General features: G+C 45.9%; 1 protein-coding gene across 1 annotated transcript in view; it reads left to right on the top strand.

Annotated features, from left to right (window-relative positions):
- Positions 1 to 13,933, top strand: part of SREBF2 (sterol regulatory element binding transcription factor 2) — a 67,435-nt gene extending 53,502 nt beyond the window's left edge. The window contains exons 12-19 of the mRNA XM_077277536.1: positions 1,188 to 1,347; positions 1,503 to 1,614; positions 3,962 to 4,074; positions 5,182 to 5,311; positions 6,606 to 6,771; positions 9,993 to 10,178; positions 10,264 to 10,375; positions 13,061 to 13,933. Coding sequence (XP_077133651.1) covers positions 1,188 to 1,347; positions 1,503 to 1,614; positions 3,962 to 4,074; positions 5,182 to 5,311; positions 6,606 to 6,771; positions 9,993 to 10,178; positions 10,264 to 10,375; positions 13,061 to 13,281 — 1,200 coding nt within the window. The 3' untranslated portion in view covers positions 13,282 to 13,933. The remainder of the gene's footprint in view (positions 1 to 1,187; positions 1,348 to 1,502; positions 1,615 to 3,961; positions 4,075 to 5,181; positions 5,312 to 6,605; positions 6,772 to 9,992; positions 10,179 to 10,263; positions 10,376 to 13,060) is intronic.
- Positions 13,934 to 15,230: the final 1,297 nt, after the last annotated feature.

Raw genomic sequence — 15,230 nt, 5'->3', positions numbered from 1 at the left:
TCCTACATGAAATATGTAACTATATGTCTCTAAGTAATAAAACAAGACCCCAAATAGCTGCAGCCTGATTGGCTTAGTAAAGTGTAATCTGCGATAGTAGAGTCAGTAACACCAGGACTGTACGGCAGCCTGTGACCTTAGTAACCTTGCAGACAGAGGCACACGGCCGTTGGAAGATGTGCGTTGCACTGCCACGTTATAGGGAATCTGACAGCAGCATGATGCAGGGACAGAGGTCCTGATTACAGTGATGAGTCGCTTAGTTTACAGAGTGCAGCAGTTGTAATAGAATCCGTTTTCTCTGCTGCAGATCTAGCAGAGCTCTGAATGCTCAGCTGTGTATAACCCCGACTACACCACTGATTGGCAGCTTTCTATGTACATTGTATATGTAAGCTGCTAATCAGTGCTGTGGCAGAGTTGGACTAGGAGGCACCATGCAGCTTGTCCTCCAATGCAGTGATAATCTAATCATGATAAAACACTGATTGTATTGAAAGTGAAAAATACAGCCTGGTAAGTGACACATTGCTAGAATCGGGGTCTGGCTCTTTACATCATGCTGCTCTCAGATTACATGGCAAACGCCTTGTGACAGATTCCCTTTATAACTGGCATGCAAAATGTCAGTCTTTATATGTGTTGTCCAGTCTAAATGATAAGACTGCGGTCACTCTGTGTGACGGCAGACTTCTGAATCCCCCCAGCGCATGTAGTGTGTATTGCAAGGTTTCTGAGCTGGGAATGGTGGTGATGTATGCATTATGCATGCTCCTGGGCAGAACGTGTCTAGTGGGTGCGACCTCGCTCCATACACTTGTATGGGGTGAGGCCTTGCCCATCTAGTGATATGGCCGTCTAGTGGCTGCAGCCTCAATACAAGTGTATGGAGTGAGAAGTCTCCCACTAGACGGGAGTATGCATAACGCATACATCACCGCCGTTCCCAGCGCCGGCGAATCCTTAGTGTGTGCACTGGGGGGATTCAGAAGTCTGCAGTCACACAGAGTGACACAGTGTCTGCAGACTTTTCATTTTAGACCGGACAACCCCTTTAATGAACATGGGCTCAAGTCTTTCCAAGCAGGCATCTGCTGTTAGTGTTCCTGCGCTATCTCCATAATGGGGTGTGAGGGATGGAAGTGCGCACTGGTAAATGTATAGACCTTGTGACTCCCCCGTTTCAGGCGTACTTCCTGGGGTGTGCCCAGAGCTCTGACACCGAGGCTCTGCCGGAGTCCCTACGATGGCTGACACATACTCTGGGGAAGCACTTCTTCATCAGCTCCAACTGGACTGTGAAGGCTGCAGCAAAGGAGTCCATCTACAGCTCCTCAAGGAACCCAGGTATGGGGGCTTGTACCCTTACTGTCGCAGCGGAGAGCCGTAACCAGGTCGCCATATTGGCAGCAGTTGATTTATTCTCAGATTCGATGACTTTCACAGATCGCTGTTATTAGTGATCAGTCACCAAACCGAACACTTTTCATTTTCTCTTGCAGCTGATCCCATTGCTCAAATCAATCGGGCGTTTTGTGAGTCTTTGCTGGAGAAAGCATTGTATGCTCTCGCAAAGCCGGAGGCTAGCAAACTCTCACTGGAGGAAGAAAGCTGGTATGGACAATGCTTGTGTGCGATTTACTGTCCCTAAACTTTACGATGAATATCTCACCATATTCCTGTGTCCTATTCCCATGGATTATTGGTGTTTGTGGTTTCCACCTACACCCCTCATCTGTAGCCTGATCCTGCCGGCATGGATCACTAGGACTCTGCTTGTCACATTGGATTAAAGGGTCACCCACCTTAATTAAAAGCGTAACCATCGTCTTAATTGTTATTTCATAAATCAATAGTACACATAAGATATATTACAAAGTTGCTTATCTTTATCAGAGAAATCTGCTATTTTCTTCTGGACTGATCATTTATGGGTTCATGGTTGAAATCGGTGTTCAGTGAACTGTCAGTTAGTGCTTATAAAATTCTATGGAGGGAGGAGCCAGAGGCCGACACAGGCAGTAACAGTTCTCCATAGAGCTATGGAGGGAGGAGCCAGAGGCTGACACAGGCAGTAACGGTTCTCCATAGAGCTATGGAGGGAGGAGCCAGAGGCCGACACAGGCAGTAACAGTTCTCCATAGAGCTATGGAGGGAGGAGCCAGAGGCCGACACAGGCAGTAACGGTTCTCCATAGAGCTATGGAGGGAGGAGCCAGAGGCCGACACAGGCAGTAACAGTTCTCCATAGAGCTATGGAGGGAGGAGCCAGAGGCTGACACAGGCAGTAACGGTTCTCCATAGAGCTATGGAGGGAGGAGCCAGAGGCCGACACAGGCAGTAGCAGTTCTCCATAGAGCTATGGAGGGAGGAGCCAGAGGCCGACACAGGCAGTAACGGTTCTCCATATAGCTATGGAGGGAGGAGCCAGAGGCCGACACAGGCAGTAACGGTTCTCCATAGAGCTATGGAGGGAGGAGCCAGAGGCCGACACAGGCAGTAACGGTTCTCCATAGAGCTATGGAGGGAGGAGCCAGAGGCCGACACAGGCAGTAGCAGTTCTCCATAGAGCTATGGAGGGAGGAGCCAGAGGCCGACACAGGCAGTAACGGTTCTCCATATAGCTATGGAGGGAGGAGCCAGAGGCCGACACAGGCAGTAACAGTTCTCCATAGAGCTATGGAGGGAGGAGCCAGAGGCACACAGGCAGTAACGGTTCTCCATATAGCTATGGAGGGAGGAGCCAGAGGCCGACACAGGCAGTAACGGTTCTCCATAGAGCTATGGAGGGAGGAGCCAGAGGCCGACACAGGCAGTAACGGTTCTCCATAGAGCTATGGAGGGAGGAGCCAGAGGCTGACACAGGCAGTAACGGTTCTCCATAGAGCTATGGAGGGAGGAGCCAGAGGCCGACACAGGCAGTAACAGTTCTCCATAGAGCTATGGAGGGAGGAGCCAGAGGCCGACACAGGCAGTAACGGTTCTCCATATAGCTATGGAGGGAGGAGCCAGAGGCCGACACAGGCAGTAACAGTTCTCCATAGAGCTATGGAGGGAGGAGCCAGAGGCACACAGGCAGTAACGGTTCTCCATATAGCTATGGAGGGAGGAGCCAGAGGCCGACACAGGCAGTAACGGTTCTCCATAGAGCTATGGAGGGAGGAGCCAGATGCCGACACAGGCAGTAACAGTTCTCCATAGAGCTTTATGAGCACCAACTGTCCTCTATCTCAATAATGGGAAAGTCTGTATTCACTGAAGGAACTTGCAGATTTTACTCCTGGACTGAGACTGTGGAGTGAATGATCCATCTAGGAGAAAGAAGCAGTTTTCTTTGATAATATATCAGTGCAATCTGTGAGGAAGGTGGCACTAACAAGTGCAGGGGAAGAACCTCTAACACTTATTAAAGTAAGTGCCATAACACACAGGTTAAATTGTTAACTTTGTATTCTGAAATTGATCCTAATTACGTATGTAATGCTGTGAAAGTGTATTAAATACTTGCTGATCACCGTCTTCCCTGGATTCCAGTGCCGCTCTGGTCGTCTTCTGACCCATGTGACCTGAAATCAGACTAGCCGGCTCCCCCACGGGTCTTTGTGGGGCTGAATGTGGTTTCCCAGCGTGAGCCTGTGGAGCCTTGTTCTGAATCTCATAGACTTCCACTGGCAAAGCAGCTCCACATAGAAGATGCTGTGCGAACTGGTAGTGCTGTCACATAGGTCCGGAATGGCACTGGAAACCAGAGAAGACTGCGATCACAATGGGTTTTCAGACACTTTCACACAATTACATAATTAGTATGAATTCTGGGATTTGATGAAAAACGAGATGCGATGTCATCTTTAATATGAAGATACATGGGCCATCACTTTAGTTACTTGCTGTCCAAGACCCGCCAATTTCAGTTTTCTTCCATTGTTTTTCTGTTAAGATGTTTGTGTTTTGTTGTTCTGCAGTGAGTTTTCCAAAGCTCAAGAGTATTTGAAACTTTTAAGTGTGTTTGCGGACTCGGTGAGCGGCGTCAGCTTTCTCCCTATCGGAGGTTCATCCTGCATGCTGACATCTACTAGTAAGTTAGTCACAGGAAATAACTTGTCAAATTTGTCCATTCTTAAAGGGCCACTGTCACACACCCCCCCGGCCGTTATAAACTAAAAGAGCCACCTTGTGCAGCAGTAATGCTGCAGTCTAACAAGGTGGCTCTTTTAGTTTTTGACTCATTTATTACCTCAATAAAGCGTTTTAAAAATTGGCCACAAATACCAGATATTGTATCTGGAGGCGGTCCGAATCGTCCTCTATCAATCTCCCAACTGCCGTCACTCTTCTCTTCAGGGGCGATGGTCGCCGCCCCCTGAGCGCTGTTGCTTCTTAAATCCGGCGCCTGCGCTGTGCGTGCCTGCCTGGGGTCCGCACTGTGTTATTCATTATGCACAGTGCGGGGCTGGGGTTCCTGGGCATGCACACTGCGCTTGTCAGACGCTCCCCCGGTCCCCCGCCTTCCAGCATTGCCGGAATATACAGGTTTCATTGCCGACGTTTTGAACAGCCACAAAGAACAACGCTGGAAGGCGGGGGACCGGGGGAGCGTCTGACAAGCGCAGTGCACATGCCCAGGAACCCCAACCCCGCACTGTGCATAATGAATAACACAGTGCGGGGCGGGGATTCAGGAACAGGGTGGCCGCACTGCCCGCACAGGCGCAGTCAGACACTCTGCGTCTGAGCTGTGACTGACAATGAAGACTGCGCCTGCCCCAGGCAGGCACGCACAGCGCAGGCGCCGGATTTAAGAAGCAACAGCGCTCGAGGCGGCGACCATCGCCCCTGAAGAGAAGAGTGACGGCAGTTGGGAGATTCATAGAGGACGATTCGGACCGCCTCCCGGTACAATATCTGGTATTTGTGGCCAATTTTTAAAACGCTTTATTGAGGTAATAAATGAATCAAAAACTAAAAGAGCCACCTTGTTAGACTGCAGCATTCCTGCTGCACAAGGTGGCTCTTTTAGTTTATAACGGCTGGGGGGGGGGGGTGACAGTGGCCCTTTAACTTCTTTTTAATATTTTATTTTTACTTTTTAGATCACTACTTGTTTTTAACAAAATAAAAAATGTAGTAACTGCATAAGAGAAATAGAGTATGCCTTTTGTAACAGTGTGATTTGTGATTGTAGGCACAGATCCTGTCTGCCGCTGGTGGTACTCAGTGACCTCCATGGCTGTTGGCTGGATGCAGGGGGATGATGCCGTAGTGAAATCTCATTATTTGGATGTGGAGAGGATACCGAAGCTGCTGGAACCTGAGTAAGCCCCTTTAGTAACATCTAAAAATAATTTATTAAACCCAAATCAAAAGAAAAATCCATTTGCTAAATGTACAATTGTTAATTTCATTAACCTCTTACCACTCCATGCTGTGGTATTACGTCATGGGCGGTTGCCCCATATGCATTGTCAGGAGTGGAGCCCTCGCCTTCCTCAATAGGTGTCGGCCATAATATTCAGCTGATGGGTCTGCGCCTGCAGTGGTCCGGGTCTGCGCCTGCAGTGGTCCGGGTCTGCGCCTGCAGTGGTCCGGGTCTGCGCCTGCAGTGGTCCGGGTCTGCGCCTGCAGTGGTCCGGGTCTGCGCCTGCAGTGGTCCGGGTCTGCGCCTGCTTTCATCCTGACTGGCTGTTTAACCCTTTAGATGCCATGGTCAATAGGGACTACAACATCTATGCAGTTAACATAGGGAGGGGGCTCCCATATACAAGGCTTTCATAAGTTAGCTGATACCGACAGGATGGTTAAGGACGCAGCTAACAGAAAAATCCTCTCAAATGACATTTTATTGTATTTAAAATCGCAAACAAAACCATTTATATACAACAAATACAACAGATATGTAAAAAGATGCAAAAAAAAACCCAAAAACCTGATCAAGATAATTAATGTTTTTTTGATAATATAAGCACAAGACAGTTACTAGTATTTAACACTGACTTTGCACTACCTAACAGTAGCTTGGCCTATTATTCAAGCAAATGGCACCCCTCTCCTGTCACTGGCCTAAATGTCCATATTCAAGATACCAATGCAGCAACATCGGGTCTCAACTATGCAAATGTGATGTAATCGGAGATCAGTCTAATTTTGGGACACATAACTTGATTCCAGCGATGTGTCACTTACTGGACTGCTTGGTGCAGTTTTGGTAGAATCCCTGTTTTCTATGCTGTAGACCAAGCAGTTCTCTGAATGCTGAGCTCTGTATAACCCCGCCAACTGATTGGTAGCTCCCTCTGTGCATTGTCAGAAAGCTGCCAATCAGTGGAGGGGGTGGAGTTTTACAGATTAGCCTGACTGGTCTTCATCTGAGACCTTTGCCTGCAGTAATAATCTCCGCTGATAGAACACTGATTGTATTGAACCTAGAGCACACAGCCTAATAAGTGACACATCCCTGGAATCCTGATCTCTGCCCCTACGTAATGATCTCCGGACAGATTGCCTTTGTTCTCTTGTGTAGTATGCAGCTTGTACCTGTCTGATGTGCTATGGTGAGTGCGTTTCTGAGTCATCTGATGCCTTATAGGACTGATCTTATTTCTTATTCAGGAACCCCTTAGTGAAAGCCGTTGCTCACCTGTGCAGAGCCTTGCATATGTCATTGTCTGGGAAGACGGACAGCGCCCAAAATTCCTTCAGTCAGTGCGAGAAAGCCAGCGCCTTTTTGTGGAATAGCCTGAACATGAACAGCTCCAGCAATAACGATCTGAACAAGGTGATGGCTGAATACATTGTGGCGCCACTTTTCTTCTTGTCGTTCTTTTATCTGATCTTCTTGGCGTCCCCCTGGTGCATTGTTGTTGCATTGCATGTGTTTAGCGTCTGTGCAATGTTCCTTCAGTGCAGTATGGAGGCTTCAGATCATCCTCGTGAAGTTGGGATAGATCAACATTTCTATTGCAATCTTTTCATTTACTTTTTTCTCTTTAAGCTTTATTTATAGGAAATACTAAAGGTTCTTAAATGTTAATTATGAGGTTAACTACAGAATCAGATGGCTGAATCCGTGAGGATGCCCAAAGATCACATCCATATTTTTGTCCATTATTGCTTCTATGTTAATTTTAGACCTTGGCCATTAAATGGTTTTCTGGTTCTCGATACTAGTGACCTATCCTAAAGATACGTGGCCAATCTTCTGATAGGTGGAGGCCTTCGGAAACTGTGCTGTTCAGCTCCATTCACTCTGTGTAGTGGCCGCTGCCGGGAGCAGCAGATCAGCTCGCATCCTTTCTAAAAACATTTACTGAAAATTATGACCTATGGTAGACTTTCTGCAGTGTCTGATCCTCTTGTGTATTACCACCCGCGCCTATTAACTAGTTAAACTCTGACAGCGGCATTTAACAAGCGCTTCCAACCATCTGGAAATGTGCGCACCGCTGACCCCCGTCACATGATGGGGGGTCAGCGATGTGTCGGTATAACAAGATGTCTCCTTGAGACCTCTATGGTTGTTGATGCCAGATTGCTGTGAGCGCCACCCTGTGGTCGGCGCTCATAGCAAGGCTGTAATTCAGCTACATAGGGGCGATCTGAGCATCGCCTCTATGTAGCAGAGCCGATCAGGATATGCCAGCTTCTAGCCTCCTATAGAGACTATTGAAGCACGGCAAAAGTAAAATAAAAAATAAAATTGAAATAAACATAAGTCCAAATCACCCCCCTTTCGCCCCATTAAAAATAAAACAATAATAAAAAAAATCAAACCTACACATATTTGGTATCGCCACGTTCAGAATCGTCCGATCTATCAAAAAAAGAAAGAATTAACCTGATCGCTAAACGGCGTAGCGAGAAAAAAATTCAAAACACCATAATTACGCATCTGCACCAAAATGGTATCATTAAAAACGTCAGCTCGGCACGCAAAAAATAAGCCTTCACCCAACCAAAGATCACAAAAATCGAGACGCTACAGGTAACGGAAAATTGCACAATTTTTTTTTTTTTAAATAAAGTTTGGAGTTTTTTTTTCACTACTTAGATAAAAAAATAACCTAGACATATTTGGTGTCTATGAACTCGTAATGACCTAGAGAATCACAATAGCAGGTCAGTTTTAGCATTTAGTGAACCTAGCAAAAAACCCAAACAAAAAACAAGTTTGTGATTGCTCTTTTTTAGCAATTTCACCGCACTTCGAATTTTTTTCCCGTTTTCTAGTACATGACATGGTAAAACCAGTGATGTCGTTCAAAAGTACAACTCATCCCGCAAAAAATAGGCCCTCACATGGCTATATTAACGGAAAAATAAAAAAGTTATGGCTCTGGGAAGGAGGAGAGCGAAAAATGAAAATGCAAAACTGAAAGCTCAGGGGGTTAAGGGGTTAAAATGTTCATATGTTGGCTGGTTTTTATTTGCTAGTCCTATTAGGGGACTTGGACCAGCACCGTACTATTGCTGTATGTAGTACATACACTACAGAAGCTGGATATCATACAAGAGATCATATGAGCCAGACCTTGGCTTTCATAGCACCCCATTTGCTCCCTTCGATTGCGTTGCAGGGGGTCATTGGGAGTCTGGTCTAACATCCAGGCCGACTTACGATGCTTAAATGCTGTTGTCAGTGATTGACAGGGGCATTAAAGAAGTTATCCGCAGCAATCAGCAGGCGGTCTGATCACTGCTGTTAGAGGCAGATGCCGGCTACATAATGTAGTGACATCTGCCCTGTCTGGATCAGGCTCTGCTTCTGAACCCGCTCCAAAGTCCCGAACACACTCCATACCGTATACCGTCATGGAGCATGAGCGTAAAAATACTTACCGATCGCCATCTTCACATGGTTTCCAGCGCAGCTACAACCCTTATTAAATAAATTAAATATTTTAATACATTTGGATTAAATCCTCTACATAATTAGAACGATTTAGGACCTGCCGAGCTCCACTGTTAACCACTTTAAATGCCTCCGTCCCCAGTTCCCCCTTCCTAACACTCTGCGATGTGTTGATGGGTTCTGTTGTAGACCCCTGTGATAGTCCCCCCCGATGGTGCGCCTTTGAAAACCAGCCTGTCAGTGGTGTTGATAGGAGACCTTGATTTTTACTATATACTGTAATACTGCAGTATATAATATAAGTGATCGGACAATCACAGGTTCAAGCCCCTTATGGGGACAAATAAAGTAAAAAATAATGTTAATGTTTTAAAAAAGTTTTAAAAAATATAAACTATTGAATCACCCTTGTTCCCCCCATAACAAATACACATGTCCTTAAAATTACGATCTAGAAGAATATAAAATTTAAGAACCTGATTGGTAAATGTCGTAATGAAAAAAAAGGTGAAAATGCCCGAATTGAGAGTTTTTTTGAACTCTGCAACTCTGTGAAAATATGCCAGAAGAAAATAACAAAATGTTGCATCTTCCCCAAAAATGCAATCGGTAAAAAGCTAGCTCGCCCATAAAAAACCAGCCCTCACACAATTATATCGACCAAAAAATGAAAACGTTAGATCTTGGGAAAATAGCGACCGCCATCGAAATGTATTTGTTTTTCACCAGTTTAAAAGAAAAAATAAAATGTTACCCATCAATGGACACTATAGAAACAAACCCCCCCAAACAGTTTTGGATTTGTGGGGGGATTTTTTTGTTTGTTTTTTTGTGCACTTGAAATGTGGTTTCCAGTACATTGAATTGTAGTATAAATGTTGCCATTCAGATGCACAAATCTTCCCGCAAAAAGCAAGCCCTGATACATCACTAGAAAAATCTCATCGTAACGACTCTTGGAAACAGGAGGGAAATTGTAGGGCACAAAGAAATGTAAAATCACCTGATCACAAAGGGGTTAAGTGGGGTCCTTCCCATGACCCCCAGATGCGGCGATGGGGCATAGAGATCGGTGTGCTCTTACCTTGAGTTCCCCTATGTGTGGCAGGGAATACACTTTGGTTCTGATGCAATGGTGATTTTTCCAGGTCCTGCAGCTCCTGCTGTGTGACCTTCTGCTCTCCATGAGGACCTCCTTATGGCAGAAGCAGGCCTGTGCCACCCCAGCGCCAGGAGATGCGGCTCACGCTTCCACGTCTGTGCTGACCGGATTCCAGAGGGACCTCAGCAGTCTCCGCAGATTGGCCCTCGCCTTTAAGCCTGCACAGTGCAAGGTACGCCTGATTAGTGGGGTTGTATCACAATGACAGGAATGATTTCACATTTTGAAGTCTCTAACTGAAACGTGTTCTATTTTAGTTGTTCCTGCATGAAGCCACAGTCCGTCTTATGGCTGGAGCCAGTCCCACCCGTACACACCAGTTACTGCAGCACAGCCTTCAGAAACGCCCCCCAAACACCAGCAAGCCAGGTATTTCCTCATCTCATTACACCCTTCCATAATTTTGTAGCTAGATAGCCATAACAACAGCGCCCCCTTATGAGAATTGGGTGTGTGCACATCCCTATAGCACACGCTCATAAATCTCAATCTTGCAAATGAATGAAAGGCAGTACGTGGTCAGGTATGTAGATCACTGAAAACAACAATGGTACACCGGCGCTGTCCTAATATACTGTACTGTGTGAGCTGCTGGCACCCTGGCAGGTGGGATGTGCAGACCTGCCCAAACAAATGACCAACCAGAAATAAAACACAGGACTGCCGCGCTCTAACACAGATAAATGAACAAATAACTGCGTGACAATGCCCACCTTGCTACGCTTGTATTCACACGTGTCTGCACAATCCCGGAACTGAAGCAGCAACACCGGATTGGTGTGCCCAAAGTCACTGGTGTATCCGCTACCTTTGCTGGGTCTGCAGATGGGGAGCGTCCTCCCTAAACACCATAGGTGGCTCCTGGAGAGCTTGTGTGTGATGAACGGCGGTGTGCCTCGGCCGAAGGCGCCGCCGTGTGAGAGCGGGAAAGGTAGCGGATACACCAGTGACTTTGGGCACACCAATCCGGTGTTGCTGCTTCAGTTCCGGGATTGTGCAGACACGTGTGAATACAAGCGTAGCAAGGTGGGCATTGTCACGCAGTTATTTGTTCATTTATCTGTGTTAGAGCGCGGCAGTCCTGTGTTTTATTTCAGGTATGTAGATCAGTGTAGGGAGAGGCAGTACATGGTCAGGTATGCAGAGCAGTGTAGGGAGGCAGTACATGGTCAGGTATGCAGATCAGCGTAGGGGGGCAGCACATGGTCAGGTATGCAGATCAGTGTAGGGGGCAGTACATGGTCAGGTATGCAGATCAGTGTAGAGGCAGTACATGGTCAGGTATGCAGAGCAGTGTGGGGAGGCAGTACATGTTCAGGTATGCAGAGCAGTGTGGGGAGGCAGTACATGGTCAGGTATGTAGATCAGTGTAGGGAGGCAGTACATGGTCCGGTATGTAGATCAGTGTAGGGGGGCAGTACATAGTCAGGTATGTAGATCAGTGTAGGGGGGCAGCACATGGTCAGGTATGCAGATCAGTGTAGGGGGGCAGTACATGGTCAGGTATGCAGATCAGTGTAGGGGGGCAGTACATGGTCAGGTATGCAGATCAGTGTAGGGAGGCAGTACATGGTCAGGTATGCAGATCAGTGTAGGGAGGCATTACATGGTCAGGTATGCAGATCAGTGTAGGGAGGCAGTACATGGTCAGGTATGCAGATCAGTGTAGGGAGGCAGTACATGGTAATGTATGGAGATCAGTGTAGGGGGGGGCAGTACATGGTAATGTATGGAGATCAGTGTAGCGGAATGTTCACACATGGCATTTTTGCAGCTTGTTTTGTTCTGCAGGAAAAACGTGCAATTGTTTCCCACATTTTATTTTTTGTTTTTACTTGCATTTTTGCCCATTCATTAGAATAGTTGAAAATTACCGTAAGAATTGACATGCTGCGGATTCAAAAAAAATGTCAAGCAGCTCAAAAAATAAAAGGAAAAAGAAAAAAAAAAAACTTGTGCATGAGATTTCTGAAATCACATTCACTTCCTGTGCTGTAAAAAGCAGCTTTATTGCCGTAGGAAAAAGCGCTGCAAAAATGCTGCAAAGTCACCAGAGCAGAAGGGCCGTGATGGTTAATACTCTGGAAGTCCTTTTTCATGCTGATGACAAAGTGCGATTTGGCATGACGAGGTCACGGCCATGATTTTGATCATGATGACCTTTGGTTCCTGATTCCCATTTTCATACCAATTTGTAAAATTGTCTTTCAAAAAGGATTATACGGTCATTGTAACATGGATTCTCGTCCAGCTTAAGAATGCATGGATTGGGGCGGATTTGGATTAAGAAATATGGTGCCAGATTTGATATAAAGGAAATGTCATCAGACAACTTATTGTTTAAATCTGTTTTTTGTATTTTACATGTACATACATATATATTTTTTTATTTTGGCACCTTATTTTTTCCTATCACATTATGTTTTAAAGTAAAAATGACGGAAAACTCTTTCTGGAAGGACAGGAGTTAGGAGTCTGTAATAACCCCAGTGTGACTATAGAAAGAGTGCTCATTTTATATTTTAGTATAGCTCTAATATGAAAAAATACCATTTTTTTTTCTTCTTTTATAAAGCTTGCAGTGCAAAAACCAGATTTAAAGGGGTTGTCCACTACTTTTACAACCATTTCTTGATATAAATGTTTGGCCCCAATAAAATACCCTATACTCTCCTCCTGTACTGGCACCATTCTAGCAGTGTCGGTCCTCGCGGTCCTGGGGCTATAGTGCGGTTGATGTGACATGTGACCCCCGGCGTCCAGTCAGAGCTGTCATCACTCCGCCTTTGGACAAATCTAACATGAAGAGGAAGGCTACAGCTGCTCTATCACTTCCTCTTCATGTTCGACAGTACGGACGCCCTGAGCATTTTTTATTTCATCTTGGCCAGTTGAGGGGGTACAAGAAGTTGCCAAAGTAGTGGACAACTTCCTTAAATAATAGGTCATTTCTGTGGACACTTTGCCTCTAAGTCTCATGTCTAGTTTGTTGGCATTTTAGTGAATTTACAATATACTGTACATGCTTTGATTTTGCTTTCTCTCCTCTTCCAGGTGACCTGGAATCATTACCAGGACAGAGAGAGCGAGCTACCGCCATCCTCCTGGCGTGCCGCCACCTTCCCCTGTCGTTTTTGTCTTCTCCCGGCCAGAGGGCAGTAATGTTAGCTGAGGCTGCGCGGACTTTGGAGAAGGTGGGCGATAGGCGCTCATACCACGATTGCCAGCAGATGATGGTTAAGCTCAGTGGGGGCACGGCTATGGCGGCTTCTTGAGACCCGCTGCTTTCTTTAGGTCTGGCATCAACTACTGAACATCATCCATGAGTAAATACCATTCTTTCCGCATTTTCAATACCCTATAGAGAAACTCTGTGTTCAAAATATTCTTCAGGACGGGACGATCATCAGGACGAAACGAGCAGCTGCATCATCAGATCCCTTCGTTACCAGTCACATTCCCATGAGCTTTGTTTTATGTCGGCCCACCATGATAGAATATACAGCTCAGATCTCTGTGATTAGCCCCCATAGCACTTTTCAATGCAAGCCAGTTATATATCTGGATCTTGAGGGTACGTTCACACAATGTCTTCAAAACCCAGGGGAACCCGAATTTTTCAAGCAGAAGATGCTTCAGGAAAACACTGGCGGCGTGTTTTTGTTTTTTTTGTTTGTTTTTTGCCTGAAGAGTCTTTTTTTGGTATCTGTAAATTATTACTTTCTTGCTACGTTGCCCCCAGCATTATTTTTTTGGCGAGTATGTATAAACTAGTTGGTGGCTTCCGCCCGTAGAATTGTCAGGTCACTCTTTTAACCATTTCATTAATCTGAATAAAAGGAAACCTAAAGCAGCTAAGACGATGAGAAGCCTGAACATCTGCACAGCAGGTCGTCTTTACATGAGCCATAGGTTCACCTGTAATCCATGCGAGGAGTCTTGGGTTGTTTTTTCCTCTGTCTGTCTTCTAGCAGAGTGCACTCCTTACCTAGGTAGCTGTCACTCTGAGACTGCAGGGTGGTCGGTAACCTAGACAATGAGCCGGACGTTATAGAATTAGAAATCCCTCTTTTCCTGGGAGCTGAGGTTTTTAATGAGCGAGAAAACGCATAGTTCCTGGATTTTACACGGACTCTTTTAACAATTGAAGAACTTGAGATGCCCCCTTTAAGGTTGGAATATCTAATAGAATTCCATCAGACTTAAAGGCTTAGCAGAGAACAGTGTTGGCACAGCGTGCGGTTTGCTGCAGCTTTCCCCATTTAAGGTCCAATTTGTAGATCCTCCTGGGAATTTCCTTTTTCACCCCTATTTTAGAAATCAGTGTCTTCAAGAAGACCATATACTGGTCCTCGCATTCTAAATGTTTCATCAATAGACTATCGGAGCCTGTATCATTCTACCTGTGCTGGAGTGTACAGCTAGGGTTTGGAGAAGGTTGGCACTTACCATAACGCTGCCTACACAATACATAGATGGGTGCTTATTTCATGGCCGCCGCCTTCTAGACCCTACCCGCATGTTCCCGGAAACCATGGATGCGGTAGTGGAGCAGCGCTGTGAAAGCACCAGATTTGCCTGCTTTTCTGCGCCTGTTTGGGAGCCCCCTAGTTATCCCCATGGTACTGACTGTAGATGGCCAGGGCTGCTTCTAGTATGTGCTTCTGAGAACCTAGACAAATCGAACTGTGTGGCTAGTACATGGGTAAAGGCCGTAGCCAGGACCAGTGGGACATAAATGAAAGTTCGACACAATGTACCATTTCATCCATCTTTTTCTGAAATTAATGAGAAGAGGACAGCTTTCTCTCCCTGCCCCTTCTTACCATTTCACATACAAGGGGCAGGGAGGGACAAGAAAATAGGTGGCGTCAAAGTTTTTGGATGCCGTCTGCCAAAACATTAAAGCAAAAATGCGACGTAGCCCTATATCCAAATACCTATAGCGAGCCGGTGGAGCAGCTGCAGACAGGAGTTGCCGGTGGACACTTTCTATGCTCTGAAGAATCTCTTTAAAGGCACCAAATCTTGTGGTGAACATACCTGCACCCTCTGCTCTGTATTAGATGTGCAACATTTGGTCTTTTTTTTTTTTTTTTCTGCCCAGCTCACATGTTAACGTCCATTTTCCTTAATGTAACACTGTGATAGGAATGCTACTGCAATGCACATAAGAGATACTAATGATCAGTAATGTTCTCACCCAGCACAGCGGCTCATTGGT

Source organism: Ranitomeya variabilis, chromosome 8, assembly GCF_051348905.1.
Source record: "Ranitomeya variabilis isolate aRanVar5 chromosome 8, aRanVar5.hap1, whole genome shotgun sequence".
In the NCBI taxonomy this organism is placed as follows: Eukaryota; Metazoa; Chordata; class Amphibia; order Anura; family Dendrobatidae; genus Ranitomeya; species Ranitomeya variabilis.
Note: the sequence above shows the minus strand (reverse complement) of the source record. Positions and strands in the feature narration are given on the sequence as shown.